At 33.9% G+C, this 21385-nt stretch overlaps 2 protein-coding genes across 8 annotated transcripts in view; one reads left to right on the top strand and one right to left on the bottom strand.

Annotated features, from left to right (window-relative positions):
* GUF1 (GTP binding elongation factor GUF1) overlaps positions 1-18867 on the top strand; it is a 24555-nt gene extending 5688 nt beyond the window's left edge. For 4 of the 6 annotated variants that reach the window (XM_077746524.1, XM_077746523.1, XM_077746522.1 and 1 more), the window contains exons 7-15: positions 1719-1783; positions 2571-2774; positions 4313-4452; positions 6238-6361; positions 6726-6858; positions 7720-7863; positions 8771-8904; positions 11751-11852; positions 13541-13691. In XM_077746524.1, coding sequence (XP_077602650.1) covers positions 1719-1783; positions 2571-2774; positions 4313-4452; positions 6238-6361; positions 6726-6858; positions 7720-7863; positions 8771-8904; positions 11751-11852; positions 13541-13664 — 1170 coding nt within the window. In that variant the 3' untranslated portion in view covers positions 13665-13691. Of the gene's footprint in view, positions 1-1718; positions 1784-2570; positions 2775-4312; positions 4453-6237; positions 6362-6725; positions 6859-7719; positions 7864-8770; positions 8905-10622; positions 10773-11750; positions 11853-13540; positions 13692-15691; positions 15729-16577 lie in introns of those variants that run through there. The other 2 variants (XM_077746525.1, XR_013330828.1) reach the window with 2 other exon arrangements.
* A 583-nt stretch (positions 18868-19450) lies between these two features.
* The window catches only part of GNPDA2 (glucosamine-6-phosphate deaminase 2), a 29963-nt gene continuing 28028 nt past the window's right edge, over positions 19451-21385 (bottom strand). For both annotated transcript variants that reach the window (XM_077746526.1, XM_077746527.1), the window contains one exon: positions 19451-20889. In XM_077746526.1, the coding sequence (XP_077602652.1) occupies positions 20828-20889 (62 nt within the window). In that variant the 3' untranslated portion in view covers positions 19451-20827. The remainder of the gene's footprint in view (positions 20890-21385) is intronic.

Raw genomic sequence — 21385 nt, 5'->3', positions numbered from 1 at the left:
TTCTGATACAGTTGAAAGAACTAAGGCTCACCAACTTGACAATAAACTATTTGTTAAAAAAAAAAAAAAGAAAGAAAGAACTAAGGCTCAAAGATTTTATCCCATTTGTGAGACTACAGATCTAGAGAGCTAATGTGCCAGGACTAAAATGTAGTAGCAGTACTATTTCTTGGTAGGCATTTTGCCTCTATGGAAATACTTTCTTTGAAGAGCAGCTTCAAACAAATTTTAAGATATTTGTATGTGTTACATGTGGGGGAGAGGCAGGGAGAGAGAGAGCATCTCAAGTAGGCTTCATGCTCTGTGGAGCCCAACCTGGGGCTCTTTCTCCCTGACAGTGAGACCAGGACCTGAACCGAAATCAGGAGTTGTATGCTTAACCGACTGAGCCACCCAGGTGCCCCAGGTTGATACTAGTTTAATTTGAATTTTCATTTTCAAATGATGATTTAAGTGTTGAATAGCCACAGCCAAACTGCTATGCTAGTGCTTGCGTAGCATGTCAGTGCAACAGTATAATGTTTAACTTCTGCTTTCAGTCCTGTTTGATTTTTGAAAAAGTATGTTTCAGGTGATGAAGAGTTTTTGGTCTGTTTACCCTTAACACAGTGGATAATTACATACAACATGGTAATAACTGAAAAGCAATATTTTTTTTTCTTGGAGCCAGATTCACATACACAGAATTTAACATTTTTTATTATAAAAAGGATCGCATTATAAAGCGGTCCTGGAATTATGGTTCCATAACTTGGGTTATGTTATAAAAAGTATAATTAACTATTCTGATTTTAATACATCTTTACAAAGTTTATTCAGGTACTTATTTGGTATGTGTCAGCTAGGAGCACAGCAATGACAAGACTCCTGTCTCAGTTCATCAGAGAGGCCTCCCTAAGTTACTCTGCATCATATTGTCTGAGAAAAATGTCTCATTGTACTTACATTCTCCTTGGCAAGGCAGTCATTTAATAAGTAAAGAAAGAAGTAAGCATAATAGTAATTGAATAAGACAGGTGATGGGGCCCCTGAGTGGCTCAGTCGGTTAAGTGTCCGACTTTGGCTCATGTCATGATCTCACGGCTCATGAATTCGAGCCCCGCGTTGGGCTCTATGCTAACAGCTCAGAGGCTGGAGCCTGTTTTGGATACTGTGTCTCCCTCTCTCTGTCTGCCCCTCCCTGGCTCTCACTTTCTCTCTCTCTCTCAAAAATAAATAAACATTTAATAAATACATACATGAATAAGACAGGTGTTGCCAAGGATATTCATTCAACAAATTGTGTTGTTTTAGGTGGAATATCATACTTAATATCCACATATATTGTTTATTCTCTTCACACAACAATCTTGAATTTTAGGAAAAATATAAATAAACATTTATTAGATGAGGAACTTGTAGCTCAGAGAAATATGTGTTGGTCAAAGTCATGCATTCCATACAGAGTCATAATTGTTACTCAGATTTTTTTAAAACTCTTAGACCTCTGATCTTTCAACACCATAATCAGAATGCTTTTGTAATTTAATCCAAGGACTGTGGAGTCCCCTAACTCCACAGTAATGGAAGGACCCTTGACAGTATAGGATAAGTTTTGTGCTTCCTTTTACTACTTTCTTTAAAGTGATAACTGTTAGAACTCTTTCTTTTTTTCTGATTATAAAACCCGGTCAACAGGAGGGAAAAATAGTCTTTAAATGCTTATTTTTTTAATTTAGATTTCTGCTAAACTTGGAACCAATGTTGAAAGAGTTCTCCAGGCAGTCATTGAAAGAATACCCCCGTAAGTATTTCGCTATGTTTCTACTGTTTGTTTATCTTTAATAGTATAAAGGCTGTCAGTCTAATCTGTTGTTTTAGATTAGCCCATTCTTGTGGGTAAGAATAAATTATTTATTTATCTATTATTATTTTTTAATGTTTATTTTTGAGAGACAGAGACAGAGCAAAAGTGGGGGAGGGGCAGAGAGAGAAGGAGACAAAGAATCTGAAGCAGACTGCAGGCTCTGAGCTGTCAGCACAGAGCCTGACCTGGGGCTTGAACTCCTAGGCAGTGAGATCTTGATCTGAGCTGCAGTTGGACGCTTAACTAACTAAGCCACCTAGGTGCCCCTATTTTTTAATGAAAAAAAATTATTTATTTTGAGAGAGAGGACACATGCCAGTTGGGGAAGGGCAGAAAAAGAAGGAGAGAGAATCCCAAACAGGCTCTGCTCTGAGCCCAACTCGGGGCTCAATCCCATGAGCCCCACTAACTGATATCATGACCCAAGGTGAAGTCAAGAGTCAGGCGCTTATCCAGCTGAGCCCACCAGGTGCCCCCTCATAAATCATTTTAAAACAGTCATTTATTTAAAACTCAAGGTTGAATTAAAACTAATATAAAAATAGGCATTGTACTTTTTAAGAAGATCTTTTTATCTTGGTTGTCAGTTATCAGCCTTTCTGAGGTACTAGAGTAAATTAAGCATAATATTTGAGTTTAAAAACATTTTATTAAGATTTTAATTTATTATGTGTATGTATGTTTTTCTTTTCTTTCTTTTTTTTTTTTCAATTATTTTTAATAGTCCCAAAGTGGATCGCAAAAATCCCCTGAGAGCTTTGGTATTTGACTCCACCTTTGACCAGTATAGGGGTGTGATAGCCAATGTAGCCTTATTTGATGGAGTGGTTGCCAAAGGAGATAAAATTGTATCTGCACATACTAAAAAAATATATGAAGTTAATGAAGTAGGAGTTCTGAATCCTAATGAGCAGCCAACACGTAAACTGTAAGTAATCTGCAATAGTAATTAAAATACTTTTATATGTGTTTCTATCTGTGCCTTTCTCTGATTGGTATCCTTAGAATGGTTCCAATTTGGTTACTCGGGAAAAAAAAAAAACTGATTATTTAATGCAGTTAAATATTAAATGCTTTTGCAAAAGGAATTTCATGTGTGAAGGACAGTATAAATTTGATGTATTTTTATTCCTTTCAACTAATTGTGACAAATTGTATGATCCTGGTGCACATTGGGTGCTATATTGTATATTTGATGAGACAGTGAAAGAGATGGTTCTCTTATCCATATCATACTGGGTATCTGTTTTGATACTTCATTTTTTTATAATTAGATTTTTTAACATAAAAGTAAGGCAAATTTGGTAATTCTTTTCTTTAGTATGAAATTCAAGATAATACTTTGATTAACTGGGATCCGTGGCATATGGGTTTAGTGTAAAACTGAGTTCTGAGTTCACTTACAAATATTTGGATGCCTACTCCATCAGTACTCCAGGTACTGATGAGATAAATCACCTGGCACATACTTGGAGCATTCTAAGGTTTTTGTTTCCTCATCTGTAAAAATTAAGGTAGTAAATCAAGTGACTACATAGGTCACACTTGATCGTTTAATGTTGTATGTCTAAAACTAGCATTATTTTGCTCATTACTTTTTTTAATTGAGTCATAAAATCTATTTTTGTTTTTTTAAGTGTTTTTAATGTTTATTGAGAGAGAGAGAGACAAGAGAGAGAGCATGAACGGGGGAGGGGCAGAGAGAGAGGGAGACACAGAATTGGAAGCGGGCTTCAGGCTGAGTTGTCAGCACAGAGCCCAATGCAAGATTCGAACCAAAGAGCCATGTTGGATACTCAACTGAGCCACCCAGGCCCCCCTAGTCATAAAATCTATTTTAATTTTACTCAAATTGAAGTCTGAGTTCCATTATGTAGATCATACATTGACCATTACTGTATCTTTACTAAAGATTTTGGAACCTTACCGTAAATGTAAATTATCATGTAGGAAATTTGCTTAAAAAAAGGAGTATAAGGTAAAAACGCTGAAATTTTGAGATTTGCTCTTCCTGTAACAGGAACATCAAATTGGTGTCAGATTTGTTTAAGAGATCACATTTTTCTGCTTGGTTAAAAATTTATCTTTTTATTTTTTAGCGTGTTTAGACACAATTCACTAATAAAATAGTGTTTTACACTATAAAGAAGTGTTTGGTGTTTCTGCACTTAGTTTTACTGTGTTTACATTATATTTTAGAAGCTGTTGTTTAATTTGCAAAGGTGGGCAGAGTCCTCAAGAAGACCATAGACTTGTTGTGTTGCAGAGGTCCTTGATAATGGATTGTGAAGCATGGTATGTTCTTTTGCTGACAATCCTTAGTGTTGAGAATTGATATGTAATACTTTGAATTAGATGAGGTTTCGTTTATAAAGTGTAATAGTTTCCTGGAAAGGTAGAACTAATTATGAGTATGCATTTGAAACACTAAAGCAGTCAATATTTCCATATAATAATTTTATTTAGATATGCAGGACAGGTGGGCTATCTGATTGCTGGGATGAAAGATGTCACTGAAGCACAAATAGGAGATACACTGTATTTACATAAACAGCCAGTGGAGCCCTTGCCTGGGTTTAAGTCAGCGAAACCAATGGTATTTGCAGGTGAGGAGCTAACAAATTCTAAGGATGAGGGCCAATTTATTATGTAAACTGAAATAAAAATTACTGGAAATACTCATTTTAAATAACAGCTAATCTAGAATTCTGTTTCTTTTAGATTTTTTTTTGTGTGTTATTTATGTGTATTAGTTAATTTCATATGTATAGTGAAATTTTATGTAGGAGATCATTTCCTAAACTTCTTTAGAACTTAAAAAATATAAGCTCTTAAGAAATAAGCATCTGTTATATTAATGAACATAATAATATGAATTTCCTTGTTTTCCTAGAGAGTAAGTCATTGCATTTGGAGTATTTTTCCTTTTTTTTTGATGTATATTTATTTTTTACTTGGGGGAGGCAAGGAGAAAGAGAGAGAGAGAACATGAGGAGTGCAAGGAAGGTCAGAAAGTTAGGCAGAGTGAGGCTCTGTCTGCCAGTGCTGAGTCTGACATGGGGCTCCAACTCAAAAACCGGGAGATCGTGACCTGACCTGAAATCAACAGTGGGATGCTTAACTGACTGAGCCATCCATGCGCTCCTGGAATATTTTTCTAATTAGGATGTTTTTATCACTAATTATCAGTGGATGTTTACTGAGTGCCTTCCTGTTAGTTGGACTTTCTTTAATATTGTACAGTGCTAAGGGTGCTTGGTAGTTCAGTTGGTTGAGTGTCTGACTCTTGATGTCCGCTTAGGTCCTAATCTCATGGTTTATGAGATCAAGCCCATTGTCAGGCTTCATGCTGAGCATGGAGCCTGCTTGGGACTCTCTCTCTCTCTCTCTCTCTCTCTCTTTCTCTCTCTCTCTTTCTCTCTCTCTCTCTGTGTCTCTGTCTCTTTCTGCCCCTCCCTCACCTCAAAATAAATAAATAAACTTAAAAAATATATTGTTCAGTTCTAGTGTAGATAGGATGGGGGATAGTGTTACCTCTCCTATGTATAACTTCACAACCTTTTACTACTGTGTGGTATTATAGATATTTGAAAAAAACACCTGATTGAAAGTCATTAAGTTACTCTATGCTGGGAATCCAGCATTTGTTTTTCTCCATTTAGGATCCTACACTGGGAAGTGTCAAGTTTGTTTATACCCACGTTTAGATAAAGTCAGTCATATCTTTGGTTTTAATGATTATCTACCCTAAGGAATTAAGAATTTGGTGTAGTTTTTATTTCTACTTCTGTTTTTTATCTACTAATGGAGTTTCATTTGTGACTTTGGAATGTCTTCAACTTTTGTTTCTTGAAATATATTTTTCTTATAATAGGTTTAATTTTCATGGTTCTTTATTTTAATCATATATATATATATATAAATGCTTTATTTATTTCTAAGAGACAGCGTGAGCAGGGGAGGGTCAGAGAGAGAGGGAGACACAGAATCCAAAGATGGGCTCCAGGCTCTGAGCTGGCTGTCAGCACAGAGCCTGACACGGGGCTCAAACCCATGAACCCCGAGATCATGACCTGAGCTGAAGTCGGATGCTTAACCAACTGAGCCACCCAGGTGCCCCTATTTTAATTATATTTTTGCAAACGTATAAAAACAACACATGGAGTGTGAATCCAGTTGTAAATTCATTAAGGCTTTGAAACTTAACAAGATATTTTAAAGCTTGTGTAACTTAATATTCAGTTTTTTTTAGCCAACCAGTTATTGTGGTCAATGAAATATAGGGAAGTATATTTAAAAGGTAAATGATTAATTTTGATCTTAGAAGCATTGTGTATTTACTTTTTAGGCAGATTTTCACATGTGATAATTAGAAATCATTGTGTCCTCAGGAATGTACCCTGTAGACCAATCTGAGTATAATAACCTGAAAAGTGCCGTAGAAAAACTGACTGTAAATGATTCCAGTGTGACCGTTCATCGGGATAGTAGCCTTGCCTTAGGTGCTGGCTGGAGGTAAGATTCTACTACACTGTAGTGTCGGAATTTTATTGAAAAATAAAGTTTAAGTGGTTTATTGCTCCTGTACATTTGATTTCTAAGGATAAGTTCTTGTTAGTGTAAACTGGACTAAAAGAACCATCTGCCTGTTTTACACTGTATTCATGTCCTATGGGTAAGTTTTATAGCAATTTTAAATAGAATCCCAATAGAAATTTTGGATCCTATTTAATAAAGTTTTGCTAGCATTTAATTATGATGTGAGTTGGTTGAGTGACTTTTGATTCCACCCCTCCTCCACAAATTAAGACTATATTCATCAAAGACCCTAAAGCCCATGAGACATAAACATTTTGGAGTTTGGCTTTTTCTCCTCCAGGTTGGGATTTCTTGGACTTTTGCACATGGAAGTTTTCAACCAGCGACTAGAGCAAGAATATAATGCTTCTGTAATTTTGACAACCCCTACTGTTCCATATAAAGCTGTTCTTTCGTCGGCAAAATTGATAAAGGTACTGTTGTGAACCAGCGTACCTGGGAAAACTAAATATGTGTGTGTATATGCAGAACCCGAGAGAAACTTTTTAGTACACCATTAGCTGAGTAGCTATTATGTGAGCTATTTCTTCATTAGTAGACATTAAAAATTGAAGTACTTTATGACTAATGATAAAGAAGCCACTTAACTAATCTACACAGTATTTTCCTTAACCTGATAAAAATCTGTATATTGTCAATACAATAATCTATTACTGAGAATAAAAAGTAGAATTAGTTATAGAATTAGTAGATTATCAGTAATCTGTTACTGAGAATAAAAAGTAGAATTAGTCATTTAAATACTATTCAAAATCCAGCACAAAAATGAAGAATATAATTTTGGTCATAAGTGATTTATCTTGTGAAATGTGAAGCTTTTATTGCTTCCTGACTGTAGGAAATTTTAGATTTCAGGTTAATGATAGAGACAATGTTGTATTCCATCTAAGTGGCAATATATTCTAAACAAATTTTAATTTAACATTGGCATCTATAAATATTTTCCAACAAAATTAACTTAGGAAGCTAATGCCTTATAATGGGTAGATTAAAATGTACCTTTACATCATACTATTTCTAAGTGGTACATGAGATGTGTTTAGTAAATGTTAATAAACAATATATTATGAAAAAGTTATTAAGTGGTTATAATTGGATAGTTTTAAAATATAAAGCATATTAAAATAATAGTCAACCTTGAGGAATTATTTTGTTTTTATTCAACAAATGCAATAACAAAATAAATTCTAACATATACTGTAAAAATTGCAAATTTTAAAACATGTTAATTATTAAGATCTTTTGTAGTTATTGGCAATTTTTCTTATTTTTAGGAATACAGAGAAAAGGAAATTACAATCATCAATCCTGCACAATTCCCTGATAAGTCAAAAGTAACAGAATATTTGGAGCCAGTTGTTTTGGGTACCATTATCACACCAGATGAATATACTGGGAAAGTAATGATGCTTTGCCAGGTATAAATTTAATATAATTTAATATTAAAGTAAATTTTAGTCCTCCCTAACTGGTTCCTGCTCGGGATTTGAAAGATTTCCTTCTGCAGAGCACATTGAATTTATAAGATATTTTCACAAAGGTCTTATCTACATGTGTATATATAAAGAGAGAGGTGTATAGATATCTATACTTTTAAAATCTGTTTGATTTTAAGAGAAAATAGAGTTGCAATTTTTATCATCTGTATATTTACTGAGTTGATAGTTTAGCAAAGGAAAGAAGCTTGTTGCTTACTTATACTGACTGTTGAAAAGAATATTTTTTTTTAGCTTTTTTAGTACTTGAAATTGAGGATAGTTTCAAAGATACTATAATACTTGAGGAGACTTTTGACTGAAAAGTATTCCGTTTTGCCTTAGTTTTTGCCACACTGTAATAAATGACTTAATCCACAAATCAGAGTCTTCAAAAACACCTATTTGAAATACTCTGACATGTATTGGAAAGAACTCTCAAATGATTACTATTGGATTTGCACTTAAATTTTGTAATCACAAACTAGAAAACTTTGGTTAGTCACTTAATTTCTTTGGACCTAAGTTTCTTTATTTGTAAAACAAGAAATTAGAACTTTGACTTTATCTGTAGTTACATTTGGTTATTTTTATATACTATATAATTTTTAAAAGATCAAATTGTTAGATAAAGACAAAGGATTAAAGCTTTGGTAATGAATATGTTATATACAAATAGTCCTCTGTATTATAAGTATTTTTTTGCAAGTTTTTGGTAGACCATTTAAAGAAATACTCTTTCATTTTGCCCACTCTTTATTAGGATTTGTAAGGAAATTTTTAACCTCTTTCCATATTCATTTTAAATTATTTAAATAGGTTATTATTAAACACATTTTTTGTTTTTTAGGCTCGAAGAGCAGTTCAGAAGAATATGATATTTATTGATCAAAATAGAGTTATGCTTAAATATCTCTTCCCTTTGAATGAAATTGTGGTGGATTTTTATGACTCTTTGAAATCCCTGTCTTCTGGATATGCTAGGTAAAAATTTAATGGAAAATTCAGATACCTAGACAGTTCTTTTGAAATATTGACCAGCATGAGTATTCTAATACTCTAGTTATTTAGTAATCTCTGCTGTCTTGAAGATAGTTGAGAAACCACTCTAAGGACAGAAAGGCTTGGAGCAACTGTGTCAATGTTAGAGAGGCTCATAATTTGGCTATGAATGAATGAGTTCCTTTGCTTCATCAAGCTATTAGCCTTATTTTAGGAAAAATAAAATTTGTAGTATCCCCTTCATAAAAATAGTGTACTCCCCCATTCCCTTAGAACTATATGTAATTTCAAGAAGCTGCTGTGATGGGGGGACCTGGGTGTCTCCATCAGTTAAACGTCCAACTTCAGCTCAGGTCATGAAGTTTGTGAGTTCGAGCCCTGTATTGGGCTCTGTGCTGACAGCTCTGAGCCTGGAGCCTGCTTCAGATTCTGTGTTTCCTTCTCCCTCTGCCCCTGTCCTGCTTGTACTCGGTCTCTCTCTCTCAAAAATAAGTAAAATATTAAGGAAAAAAAAAAAGGTACTGTGACCTCAGTGGCCCATTTAATATGTATTTGTAGTTATGTAATCCTAGGAGCACCTGTATACAGTTGGAAAACAGAAGTATATATTTAGTCTGTAAAAAATGGTAGGTGTGCCCTTGTATCTGTGAACAGTTTAAAAACTTGTTCTTCCCTGGAGTAAGTGATCCACATTATGAAAACTGTGGTCTCATCCACAGAAGCACATGAGGAACAGCCCAATAGAAGTGCAGGAAGACTTAATACTAAGTAACAACTCAATGCATAGCATTTTGGGAATAGTTTATGTTGGGGTAAATAACTCTAGATGCTCTTAATATCCTGAAATCTTAAATTACTGGATAGCATATATTGGAATATAAAGAAAGAATAAAATATGCTGGGGAAGTAGAAGGGAAAATGAATATTCACATCTGTAAAGTACACATTCAAAGAAAAATTACAGTATTCAAAGAACATACTAGAGTGACCTGGAAATTTAGCTTTATGAAATGAGCTTTTTAATGAAAAAGTCATTATAACTCTTGATACAAAGGAATATTCTTTGAGTGTGTTTGTTTTCAGAAATTATGTTTTCTACTTTGTCACCCAATATTTTTCTTCTTTGTCTTCTTTCAGACAAGAACAAATAAGTGGCAATGGGATTTAAATAAAATGAATTGAGGCAGCATCTTGTTAAATAATTACTGTAGTTAAAAGATTACTTAGTGGTTATAAATAACATTTTTAACGAAAGCCTGTCCATTGTAGTTTGCATTTGGATACCACTGTGTGACTTAAGTTGTCTTAAAGTCTTTTAGTTTAGAAATCTTAAATCTATTTCAGATTAAATGAGAGAACACGTTTAATTTTGAACTATTTAAAAATAAAATAATATCAGCTTCCAGAATTAAGGTAATTCTTATGTTCAGGATGGATCTTTTTATATGCAGTCAGTTCCTAACTTAAAAAAATTTGTTGGGATTTGTGACCTAGCTTAGGCTATCGGCATCTTGTGGATTGAGATTGAACAATTTCTCTTACATCAAGTGGTAAGACTCTTCTGCAGCTGAGTCAGAAGAGGGAGTTCCTTTATATAAAGACTGGATTGAAGCTGCTTCTGATACTTAATTTGATAGACCTGTTTACCCTTAAGCCCTAAGTAGCCTTTTGGAGTTCAAAATGTGTTTCCTTCATTCCAGTGGTACACTTGAATGAATATTTTGAATAGAGGTTATGTTTCCATTGGGCTGGCTTGGATATACAGACATTTGTATAAGGGTTTCTTTTGAAAAAATGACTGAAGAAATTCTAAGTTTTTGGAGCACAGAACATTTTAAAGTTGTAAACAGGTAAAGTCTAGGGACTATGTCTAAGTCTTATCTCTCTTTGTGTTCTGCATAGTATTTATAATGGTATAGAGTAAATGCTTAATAATATTTGTTGAAGAAGGGATTTTAATAAACTTTAGGTAATAATCTAGTTTTAGAGAGTATGAGTATCAACTTGTGACCTTTCTTCTAAAATCTTTAGAAACCAAACATTTGCAACTCTAGGCATCAGTTTGTTTTCAAATTAAGACTGTCATGTTCTTATCCATAACTGAAATGACATGTAAGCATAATTAAAGTATTCTTTCTCATTAGACCTCCGTTTTGTAAGTTAACCCTGTTTTAATTTAGCCTGATAAGCTTTGACCGTATTGTTTAATAGTAAAAGCTGACACTAACCAAGTGCTTCTATGTGCTAAGCTAGGCTCTGTTCTTGTTCTTTTTCTTTTTCTTTTTTTTGTATTAAGTACTGTTCAAATACTTTACATGAATTAATTCATTTCATCCTTAAAAAAGCAGATTCAAACTCAATAGCAATATATGAAGTCAGAAAGTCTTATTTATGATGACTGTTTATCAATGCCATAACGTTTATTTAACTGGTAATAGAAAACTAAACAGAAACTCAAACTTAATGAAACTCTGAAATTAATATACACTGTTGTCTGCAGCCAGCAGCTGTTGGGAGGAAACTGGGAAGAATGTGACATTTGCCTTCATCGTCCCATTTTCCTAGACTGGCTTACCAATTTATTTTCCTTTCCCCTGTAAAGCAGATTCCCCTTACTTCTGCCTCTCATTTCATAAATGTAAAAAAAATGAGAGTTTATTCCTCACTCTGGTTATTTAGATCTGTTTATAGGAAATGTATGTGTAATATTTTGATAGAAAGTTGGGTGGAGGATATGGGGAGAGGTAGAAAAAAGATGTTCTGCAAAGAGAAAAAATCTTTTGGGAAGTGTAACATTTATCTGTCACTTGGATATTTTTTCTTTATAGTTTTGATTATGAAGATGCAGGCTACCAGACTGCAGAACTTGTAAAAATGGATATTCTGCTGAACGGAAATATTGTAGAGGAGCTAGTAACTATTGTTCACAAGTAAGTTGAATAGAAATTAGCATTCTCAGAATATGAAAGTAATCACTTTTGACATATTTTTAAATTATTGATCATTTTTACTTGACACCAACATTTTGAAAACTTAAAAGTAATTAATTAAATTTCCTTGTACTAGTTTCTCCTTCCATTCTTTTTCCATGCTTTTTCCAAACTGTTAAATATGAAAGAAGAGGGGGCGCCTGGGTGGCTTAGTCGGTTAAGCGTCTGACTTTCGCGTAGGTCATGATCTCACGGGTTTGTGAGTTCGAGCCCCGCGTCGGGCTCTGTGCTGACTGCCAGCTCAGAGCCTGGAGCCTGTTTCAGAGTCTGTGACTCCCTCTCTCTCTGACCCTCCCCTGCTCACGCTGTCTCTCTCTCTCTCCTAGAAAAAAAAAAAAACATAAAAATAAGTAAATAAATAAAAGGATATTTCCTCAATTTAAAAAAAAATATGAAAGAACAGAATTATGATAGTCAAAAAGGGTAGTGTCACAAAAAGAAATGTTTTCCTCTTCAGCGTAGGACAAAATAAAAGAAATGGTTTTTAAACTTTATGTTAGATTTAAAATTGAGAACAAGTTTTTTTCTTCATAAAAAATTGTAGTAATGAAAAATGAAATACCCTACACATAGAACAAATAGATTGATAAAAAAAAATGGAGCACTTGTTTAATAATCATGTTATGTTAAGTCATTTTAAAACAGTATTCTGGAGTACTGTTAAGTGACAAAAATGCCTATTAAATAAAAAGGCAAACATATATACATTCTGATCCAAACTGTAAAATAACAAATATGTATGCAGAAGAATAACTGGATGGATATATGTTTAACATAGACGTTCTAAAATGTTTAACATTGGTTTTCTATGGGTGAGGGGAAGCGCATCAAGAATGGTTTTTATGTATGTTTTTTATAGATTTTTTGTAATAGCATATGTTATTTTTGCAATCAGAAAAGTCATATCATTCAGAGAGTAATAAGCAGTATTTATGACAGGTGAGTTCCATTTGACTTCCTTAAGAAATTACCTTTATTGGGCGCCTGGGTGGCTCAGTGTCTTTTTTTTAAAAAATTAATTAATTAATTTTGAGAGAGACACAGAGCACAAGCAAGGGAGGGTCAGAGAGAGAGAGAGAGACACAGAATCTAAAGCAGGCTCCACTGTCAGCACAGAGTCCAATGCAGGGCTTGAACCCATGGACTGTGAGATCATGAGCTGAGCCAAAGTTGGAAGTTCAGTCCACTGAGCCACCCAGGCACCCCAAGTTCAGTCTCTTATCTCTTGATTTCCTCAGCTCAGGTTGTGAGTTCAAGCCCTGAACTGGGCTTCACACTGGATGTGGAGCCTGCTTTAAAAAGCAAATAGATTAATCCAAAAAGAAAGAAATCACCTTCAGGTTGATTATACATATAGACTAGAAAGCTACTTTATTATTATTTTTATTTCTGAGAGAGCAAGCATATGCAGGGGGAGGGGCAGAGAGAGAGGGAGACAAAGAATCTGAAGCAGGCTCCATGCTGTCAGTGCAAAGCCTGGTGTAGGGGTCAAGGGTTGAACCAACGAACCATGAAATTAGGACCTGAGCTGCCAGTGGACACTTTACCTATGGAGCCACCCAAGCGCCTCTGGAAAGCTATTTTAAATGTTTGTATTAGGATATAAATAGTTGAATTTTCTCTCTTAGAGACAAAGCACACTCTGTTGGCAAAGCAATATGTGAACGTCTGAAGGATTCTCTTCCTAGGCAACTGTTTGAGATAGCAATTCAAGCTGCTATTGGAAGTAAAATCATTGCAAGAGAGACGTGAGTTGAAATTCATTTTTGTTCCCTCTTTTAGAAATGATAAATGGTTAGAAATGATATGACTTGAAAATGAAATAATACTGAAAAATGTAACTTCTCATTGGCCTAAGCTTTATTCCTACTTGGGGAAATACTAATCTGATTTTTAATTCCATTTAATTAAGTGGTGACTGTTGTAATGATTTACTTAATTTAACATTTTNGTGCAAAGCCTGGTGTAGGGGTCAAGGGTTGAACCAACGAACCATGAAATTAGGACCTGAGCTGCCAGTGGACACTTTACCTATGGAGCCACCCAAGCGCCTCTGGAAAGCTATTTTAAATGTTTGTATTAGGATATAAATAGTTGAATTTTCTCTCTTAGAGACAAAGCACACTCTGTTGGCAAAGCAATATGTGAACGTCTGAAGGATTCTCTTCCTAGGCAACTGTTTGAGATAGCAATTCAAGCTGCTATTGGAAGTAAAATCATTGCAAGAGAGACGTGAGTTGAAATTCATTTTTGTTCCCTCTTTTAGAAATGATAAATGGTTAGAAATGATAGGACTTGAAAATGAAATAATACTGAAAAAGCTATATTATTTATAATTATTAATATGGACATCGGTTTGAGGAATTGCTTTATTTCCATTCATTTTACTGAATGACTACTGAATTTCCTGTTAGGAATAGTTTATAAGCTTCTAGCAACTGAAACTTTTTAAGAAGCTTTGAAAAAAAAATAAAGAATTGTTGGAGATATTCTTCCAAAAGACAAAATTAAATTATAATTTTTACTCAAAGCACTTAATATTGCTTCCTCAGAGTTAGCAGAATTATAAATCAGAAAGATGAGAGAAGAATGCTAATATGTTAAGCTTGCATTGAAAATTATGTGATTCAGTAGACATGGAAAACAGGCTAATTTATGTAGGAAACTAGTCTTTTTTATGATATGTGATCTATAAATTGGGACACGGAACAAGCTGCTCTATAAGTAACAGTTGGAGCAAGAACTGTCTGGTAGCCTGTTTCCTTTCCTTGGCTTCTGGGAAATCAGAAGTGGTCCCCAACTGAAAATTGCTATTCAGTTGTAGTTTAAACCCAAAGTTGCATGTATATTTTATGCCTGTATTTGTAATGAATTTTTCTTTCCTAACACAATTTTGCTTTAGTTAATTGTTTGAGTTTCATGAATACCCAGAGAGTGGTCAGGAATTGATAACCAGAGAACATCCTGGAAAGTGCCATTTAAAATAGCAAATAATTCTAACATAAGTGTGTTGAAGTAGAATACCTTAAAGGAAAAAAAAAATATTTTTATATCTTATGGAATATGTATAAATGGAGCTTTTTTCAAATTTCCTGTCCTCCAAACGCTATAGAAATTTCTTAGATCTTATCCTGTTAGAAGCACTATAGAAAGATTAGTTTATAACTGCTTGGGTGGACATATTAAAATTATTTAATTTGCCTGGAAGAGAGTTTTATAAAACAAATATATTCTTTGTATTCTTAGTCACTTGTAACCCATATCCGGTAGAGTTAGTGATGCAATGGTAACCATTGTTTTTTGGAAGTAGTAGTGGTTAGTAGTAGTTTTAGGTTGAGCCAGAAATGACCTTGTATAATTCTTATAATTAAGATCATACTGGGTTTGGATTTGGCCTAATCAAGACTACACACAAGTCTTGACCTTTTTTTATTCTTAATAAAATTTATGTTGATGTTCATACTGAAATCATTTTTTATTTTAAGTCAAATACATCAAAATTCCATTTTGATGTATTTGAATACAAAATACATTGAATACATTGAATACAAAAGCATTTGAGCTAATTTTACTTAAGTATGACATAATCATTTAAATCTTTAGTAAAGGAGAGATTATTTTTGAAATAAAGTACTTTTAAGGAGTAATGAAATTATGTAATTCTTAAGTATGACATAATCATTTAAATCTTTAGTAAAGGAGAGATTATTTTTGAAATAAAGTACTTTTAAGGAGTGATGAAATTATGTAATTTTTATATAAAATTTCTTCTTTTACAGTGTGAAAGCCTATAGGAAAAATGTTTTGGCAAAATGTGTACGTATCTACCTTTATTCTACTTTGAGTAATAGATCTCTTTTATGAGTTTAAAATCAAAGCTGTCAGCAGAGAGCCTGACGCAGGACTTGAACCACAGACTGTGAGATCATGACCTGAGCCGAAGTCAGATGCTTAACCAATTAAGCCACCCAGGCTCCCCTAGTTTTCTTATTAAATAGGTCAATCTCAGGTTGACTAACATATTCATTTTGATAGCATTCTCATTTTTCCATTTTATAAAAATTTCCTTATATTAAGTATTGTGTAAGATAGTATTTTATAACAGTTATGATCAAAATAATATTATTGACCTAATTTTCAAGGAGAGATTTTGAAGGCAGTGGCTGTATCTTATAGTAGGAAGAGTATGGCAGTTTGAAATCCACCTCTCTTACATTGCTCTATTGAGGTGTCTTATCTGTTAAAAAATTTTAACTCATTTATGAGAACCAGTAAATGCTTTTAACCAGTAAATGCTTTTTCTAAATCCTTAGTATAGGGACTGGCACATTTGTCCCTATGTGAGTTTATTGGACTACAGCTATATGATCCAAAATTTTAAGACTTGAATAGGTAAGAGGATTAATAATTCTTCCTTGATATGCATAACATAGTTCTGGGTTTCATTGGTAAGTTTCATCACCATCCAAAAAATAAATAAAGCCTTTCTCATTCTTTGAGAAGATGTTAAATCTGTAAAGGGGATTTAGAAAGGTAACTTTGCAGATATGTATCTCATGGGTAATAACTGTAAGGTGATGGTAATTGTGTTGATGTCTGTATGTAATTGTATGATTTTCTATGGAATGATCTGTTGGACTTTGAATTTTTAAAAATATTTTTCAGTATGGTGGTGATATTACCCGAAAAATGAAACTTTTGAAGAGACAAGCAGAAGGAAAGAAAAAACTGAGGAAAGTTGGCAATATTGAAGTTCCAAAAGATGCTTTTATAAAAGTTCTGAAAACACAATCTGATAAGTAATTGGTGGGGAAAATATAATGAATTTTCATAAATTAAAATTTGTATCTTTTTTTCTTAGTAAATGTGTATGTTGACAACAGAAAGAAAATTATAAAATTTGCTAGTTGCTTTCAGGGATTTTGGGTTTAAATAAACTATTAGCAGGGGTGCCTGAGTGGCACAGTCAGTTAAGGGTCTGACTCTTGATTTCGGCTCAGGTCAGGACTCCGTGGTTCATGAGTTCAAACCCCTCAGTAGGCTCTGTGCTAGCAGCTCGAAACCTGCTTGGGATACTCTCTCTCCTTCTCCTTCTGCCCCTCCCTACTCATTCTCTGTTCCCCCTTCCCCCCAAAACAATAAACATTAAAAGATAATAACCTACTAGCTTTTCTTTGAAAAGGAAGTAGCGGGTGGATAAAGAGCTTGGATTTTGAAGCCATATTGTCTGACTGTCCATATTGTGGAACTTTGTTCCACCACTCACTGGCGATGTAGAGTATAGCTTAATCTCTGCTTACTCTTAGTAAAGTCAGGATTATACTATTATTTACCTCCATAGGTTGTTGTGAAGATTATGTTAGATAGTATGTTTAGAATATTCAGAACAGTATATGACACAGCAGTAAGTACTTACTGAATCTTAACTATTTTGTTTTCAAGCATATTTTTTTGTTTATTTTGAGAGAGCAAGCACAAGTGAGCAGGGGAGGGGCAGAGATAAAGGGAGGGAGAGGATTCTGAGCAGGATCCTTACTGTTAGGGCAGAGACTCACACAGGGCCCCATCTCATGAACAGAGTTCAGAACCTGAGCTGAAATCAAGTGTTGGACGCTTAACTAACTGAGCCACCCAGACGCCCCATGCATATTTTTTCTTACACTAAAAGGCCCCATACTTAAGATTCCCTCTAGTTCAAGCCCAAGATATTTTCAAAATCACCTTATCAGTTTACTGTTAGCTGGATAAATTTAGACTTACAGGAGTTATTAAAATCAAATAGCATACTAGCTGGACGTATGCTGTTTAATTTTTGTTAAAACTTTTATAAATGTTTGGAACTAGATTTACATACACATCTAAATTAAAAACTGAGGTAGGAGCTGTCTTAATTTTTTTTTTTTAATTTTTTTCTTGACACTTATTTATTATCAAGAAACAGAGACAGAGCATGAGCAGGGGAGGGGCAGAGAGAAGGGGAGACACAGAATCCGAAGCAGGCTCCAGGCTCTGAGCTGTCAGTACAGAGCCCAACGTGGAGCTTGAACCCACAAACTGTGAGATGGTGACCTGAGTTGAAGTCAGACGCTTGCTTGCTTAACCGATTGAGCCACCCAGGCGCCCTAGCAGCTGTCTTAATTTTATAATTAAAATGCATTTAGTGCAAAGTGATGGGTGTTTTGTTATTAGCAGCTGTTATTAATGACAGTTTAATAATTATCTAGATTTTGTAATTGAGGACACTGCACTTTAGTTAAGCAATACAGTTGAAGTCAAGCAGTAAATGGCTGTCATGCTTCAAAGTATGCCCTCTTAACTCCCATGTTTACCAAGTTTTTGAACAAATGAGAGGGCAGATTGTGTTACAGTGAGAGAAATAATTTAGCCATTTAATTTTGTCCTCTACCTTAAACACATTGAATGAGATCAGTGTCTTTTGGGGATAGGACTATCGATACATGTTATATAAGGTTATTCATTATGAAGTAATTCTAACTATAAGATAGTAGGATTTACTTAAAATTGTGTATAGACTCCCTCTCTCTGACACCTCCCCTGCTCCCTCTCTCTCTCAGAAATAAAACATTAAAAAAAATTGTGTATAGAAGTTAATTACCCATGATTTTGTCCTTATATTATCTTAGGTATCTTTCCAATCTCTTTTAGCTGTACTAGAACAGATGAAATATGAGATTCCAGAACAGTATTTTGGAAAATGGCAGTATATTTGAAACTAGAAGAGCATTTACATATCATTTGTAAAACAAAGTGTTCTATCACTATTGTCAGGAGAAAGAAATTGGTACCTGACATGAAGTATACACTATGTGTGTACTATTTAATATTGTGCTTTATTAGTAGGCATATAATTTGGACACATTTAATTCTCTTCCTTTAAGCTCTTTTTAGGACACAGTTTACTTGTAGTAATAAAAAGTATTTTTCAAAATTTTTAGTATAAACTTAAGTTCTTTCCCCTGGTCACTCTTCCAAACAGGTGATTTTCATGATTTAGAGGAGTATGCCTTCTAAGTGTATCCCCGCTAGGACCATACTATGCTAAGATTTTTGTAAAATCTTAATGTGAGTATTAGACTAGCCACCATTTATGGCATTTAATATGTTTGACAGCCATTGAGCTGAGCTCCATAGACATTGCCTCCTTCAATCTACACACAGTCAAGGTACAGGTACTATTACTGCCCTATCTTACAGAGCAAGAAGCTCAGGCTCCTGCATTGCCAGTGTCATTGACCAACAGAACTAGGATTTAAACAGTTGTTTCCTTATCCAAACCCCACTAGTTCTTAGCTACCATATTTTATTACCTTGTGGAACTATCTAATAGGATGCTTAGTTCTTTACAGAATAGCAGCTTGGCCTCTGAGCTAGGGAGCTAGAGTCACCAGAAATCAGTTTGTGTGAGGAGCTTCAGTACATGAACCTAAAACATTTAAAGCACAGAAGTAACTGGTGAGCCATGCACTAAAAGGTATCTTTAGCTTTTTCACTATACTAGATCTTTCTTAGTTAAGGTAGTTTATAGTAACCAGTACAATTTTATTACCAGGTGTGTGACTAGGAGGTGACACTGACATACTAGTTATTTAAAGACCATTTATAACACTTAAGGCTATTATAACTGCATTATCTGGAATTAAAGGAGCATATTTTATTCTAAACATTTTATTTATTTTTATGGACTTTATTGTTAATACATTTCAATCACATTTCAGTTAAGGTATGCTTAAGTATATTAAGTTATGTTCTTTTAGATGCAAAATATGCAGAAGGGAACATTTTTTATTTCCCAAGGAGTGACTAAGAAATTATAGGTAGAATCACTGTCTTTTCACTTAGATCTCCAAAATGCATGGTGGCAACAAACAAAAAATAAATGCAGGCTCCATACACCTATTAATGTTGGAATTTCTCAGATGCATGTATTCAGTTTCACTTCTGGAAATAAAATTTAGATAGCATTTGTTTATTATAAGCTTTATTTGAGTTAAAGATAGAAAACAATATAGTTTTATTTGCAGTTTAATGATGCAAGTTGTTAATGGCAATCTAAAATAGTTTACAGTAATTCCTTTTATGTATACTTTATCATGTTACCTTTTTAGACATAGGAAGCTAATCATTTATGAAGTTTAACAATAATCAGAAAATTGTCTTCAAAAGAATTTCCTTGAGTGTGTTGCCAAGTATAAAGTTCATAATTGCCAAAATACTTATTAAAAGCATGAACCCAAGTCATTAAATAAAAATAAGAGCACATTTGTAAAAAAGTGCTGTAGAAGGTGGTGCACAAAAATCATGCACTTATACATACTTTCCAAAAGGACGTAAACTGTACTTTTAGGCACTGTCATTTCTTCAGATTTTCTGTTCCAACAATATATAGCAGGACTTTTGATATCCAGATGCTACCGCAGGAAGGGGACTAAGGCAACCACGTGCAGAAAAGCTTGTGTGTAATGCAGAGAAAATACAAAGATTACATTCCAAAAGTAAAGGTTTGCAGTGATTGATACCTGAAAGGTGGAGTGTCTTTATATGATTAAAAATAAAATTCTTGAGAATGCCACCAGATTCATATGATACTTGATATATATTCTTCACATTTAAAATGACTTGAAATTTTTAAACAGACATTTCATTTCTGCACTGTTTTATAGAGTGGTTATGTGGCTTCTGTACTTTACAATAACAGCTATTTGTGAGTCAACTACTCCTAAACCTTAGTATAAAATGGACACATTGAAATATGGAATGTTTAACATATAGATAATTGGACTTCAAAAATGACAGTCTTCAAAAAATCCCCATGTTTTTTCATATTGCATAGCTGAAAATTCATCTACTTATAAAAGTGTTCTGTTCATTCAAGCAGAATTTTGCTCCAATCTCCTTCAGTTTCCTTCTTTCATACTGTATAGTGGATCCACAAGTTTATTGTGCACATGCATTAAACCTTAAAGAAAAAAAGCACAATTCTAGTTTTATTTTTAATTTTGAATTCTATCTCATTTACTTTAGAAAATAGAAGAGTTTGTAAGACACAATAAGTATGTTGGTTCCCATCTGATATAAAGTTTTATTGAAAAATGAAAACAAATGTTTCATAATATTTAGTTGTAACTACCTAGCAAATAGCAATGTAGTTATTTATGGAGCTGTAAATCTACAATGTAAACAGATTCTTTGGGAGTAACCAGAAGTAGAAGCAGTTCTGTCTTCAGAGCTTCAGTATGACAAAAATAACAAATTTGAATACTGACTTGATGAATATACTTTAGTAATATCTGTAAGTCTGTTGAATTTGATCCTCTGGCATTTCCTCTACCGACTCCAGCTAGGGACTGAACTATTACACTAGGATAGCTTCAGTTCTCCAAAGTGTTTTACGCTATTCATTCATCTGGCAAATTATTTTCCATTATTTGGGCATGTGTGTTTACAGTAGGGGT

Source organism: Crocuta crocuta, unplaced genomic scaffold (assembly GCF_008692635.1).
Source record: "Crocuta crocuta isolate KB4526 unplaced genomic scaffold, BGI_CrCroc_1.0 scaffold269, whole genome shotgun sequence".
In the NCBI taxonomy this organism is placed as follows: Eukaryota; Metazoa; Chordata; class Mammalia; order Carnivora; family Hyaenidae; genus Crocuta; species Crocuta crocuta.
This window is presented reverse-complemented; position numbering and strand designations above follow the sequence as displayed.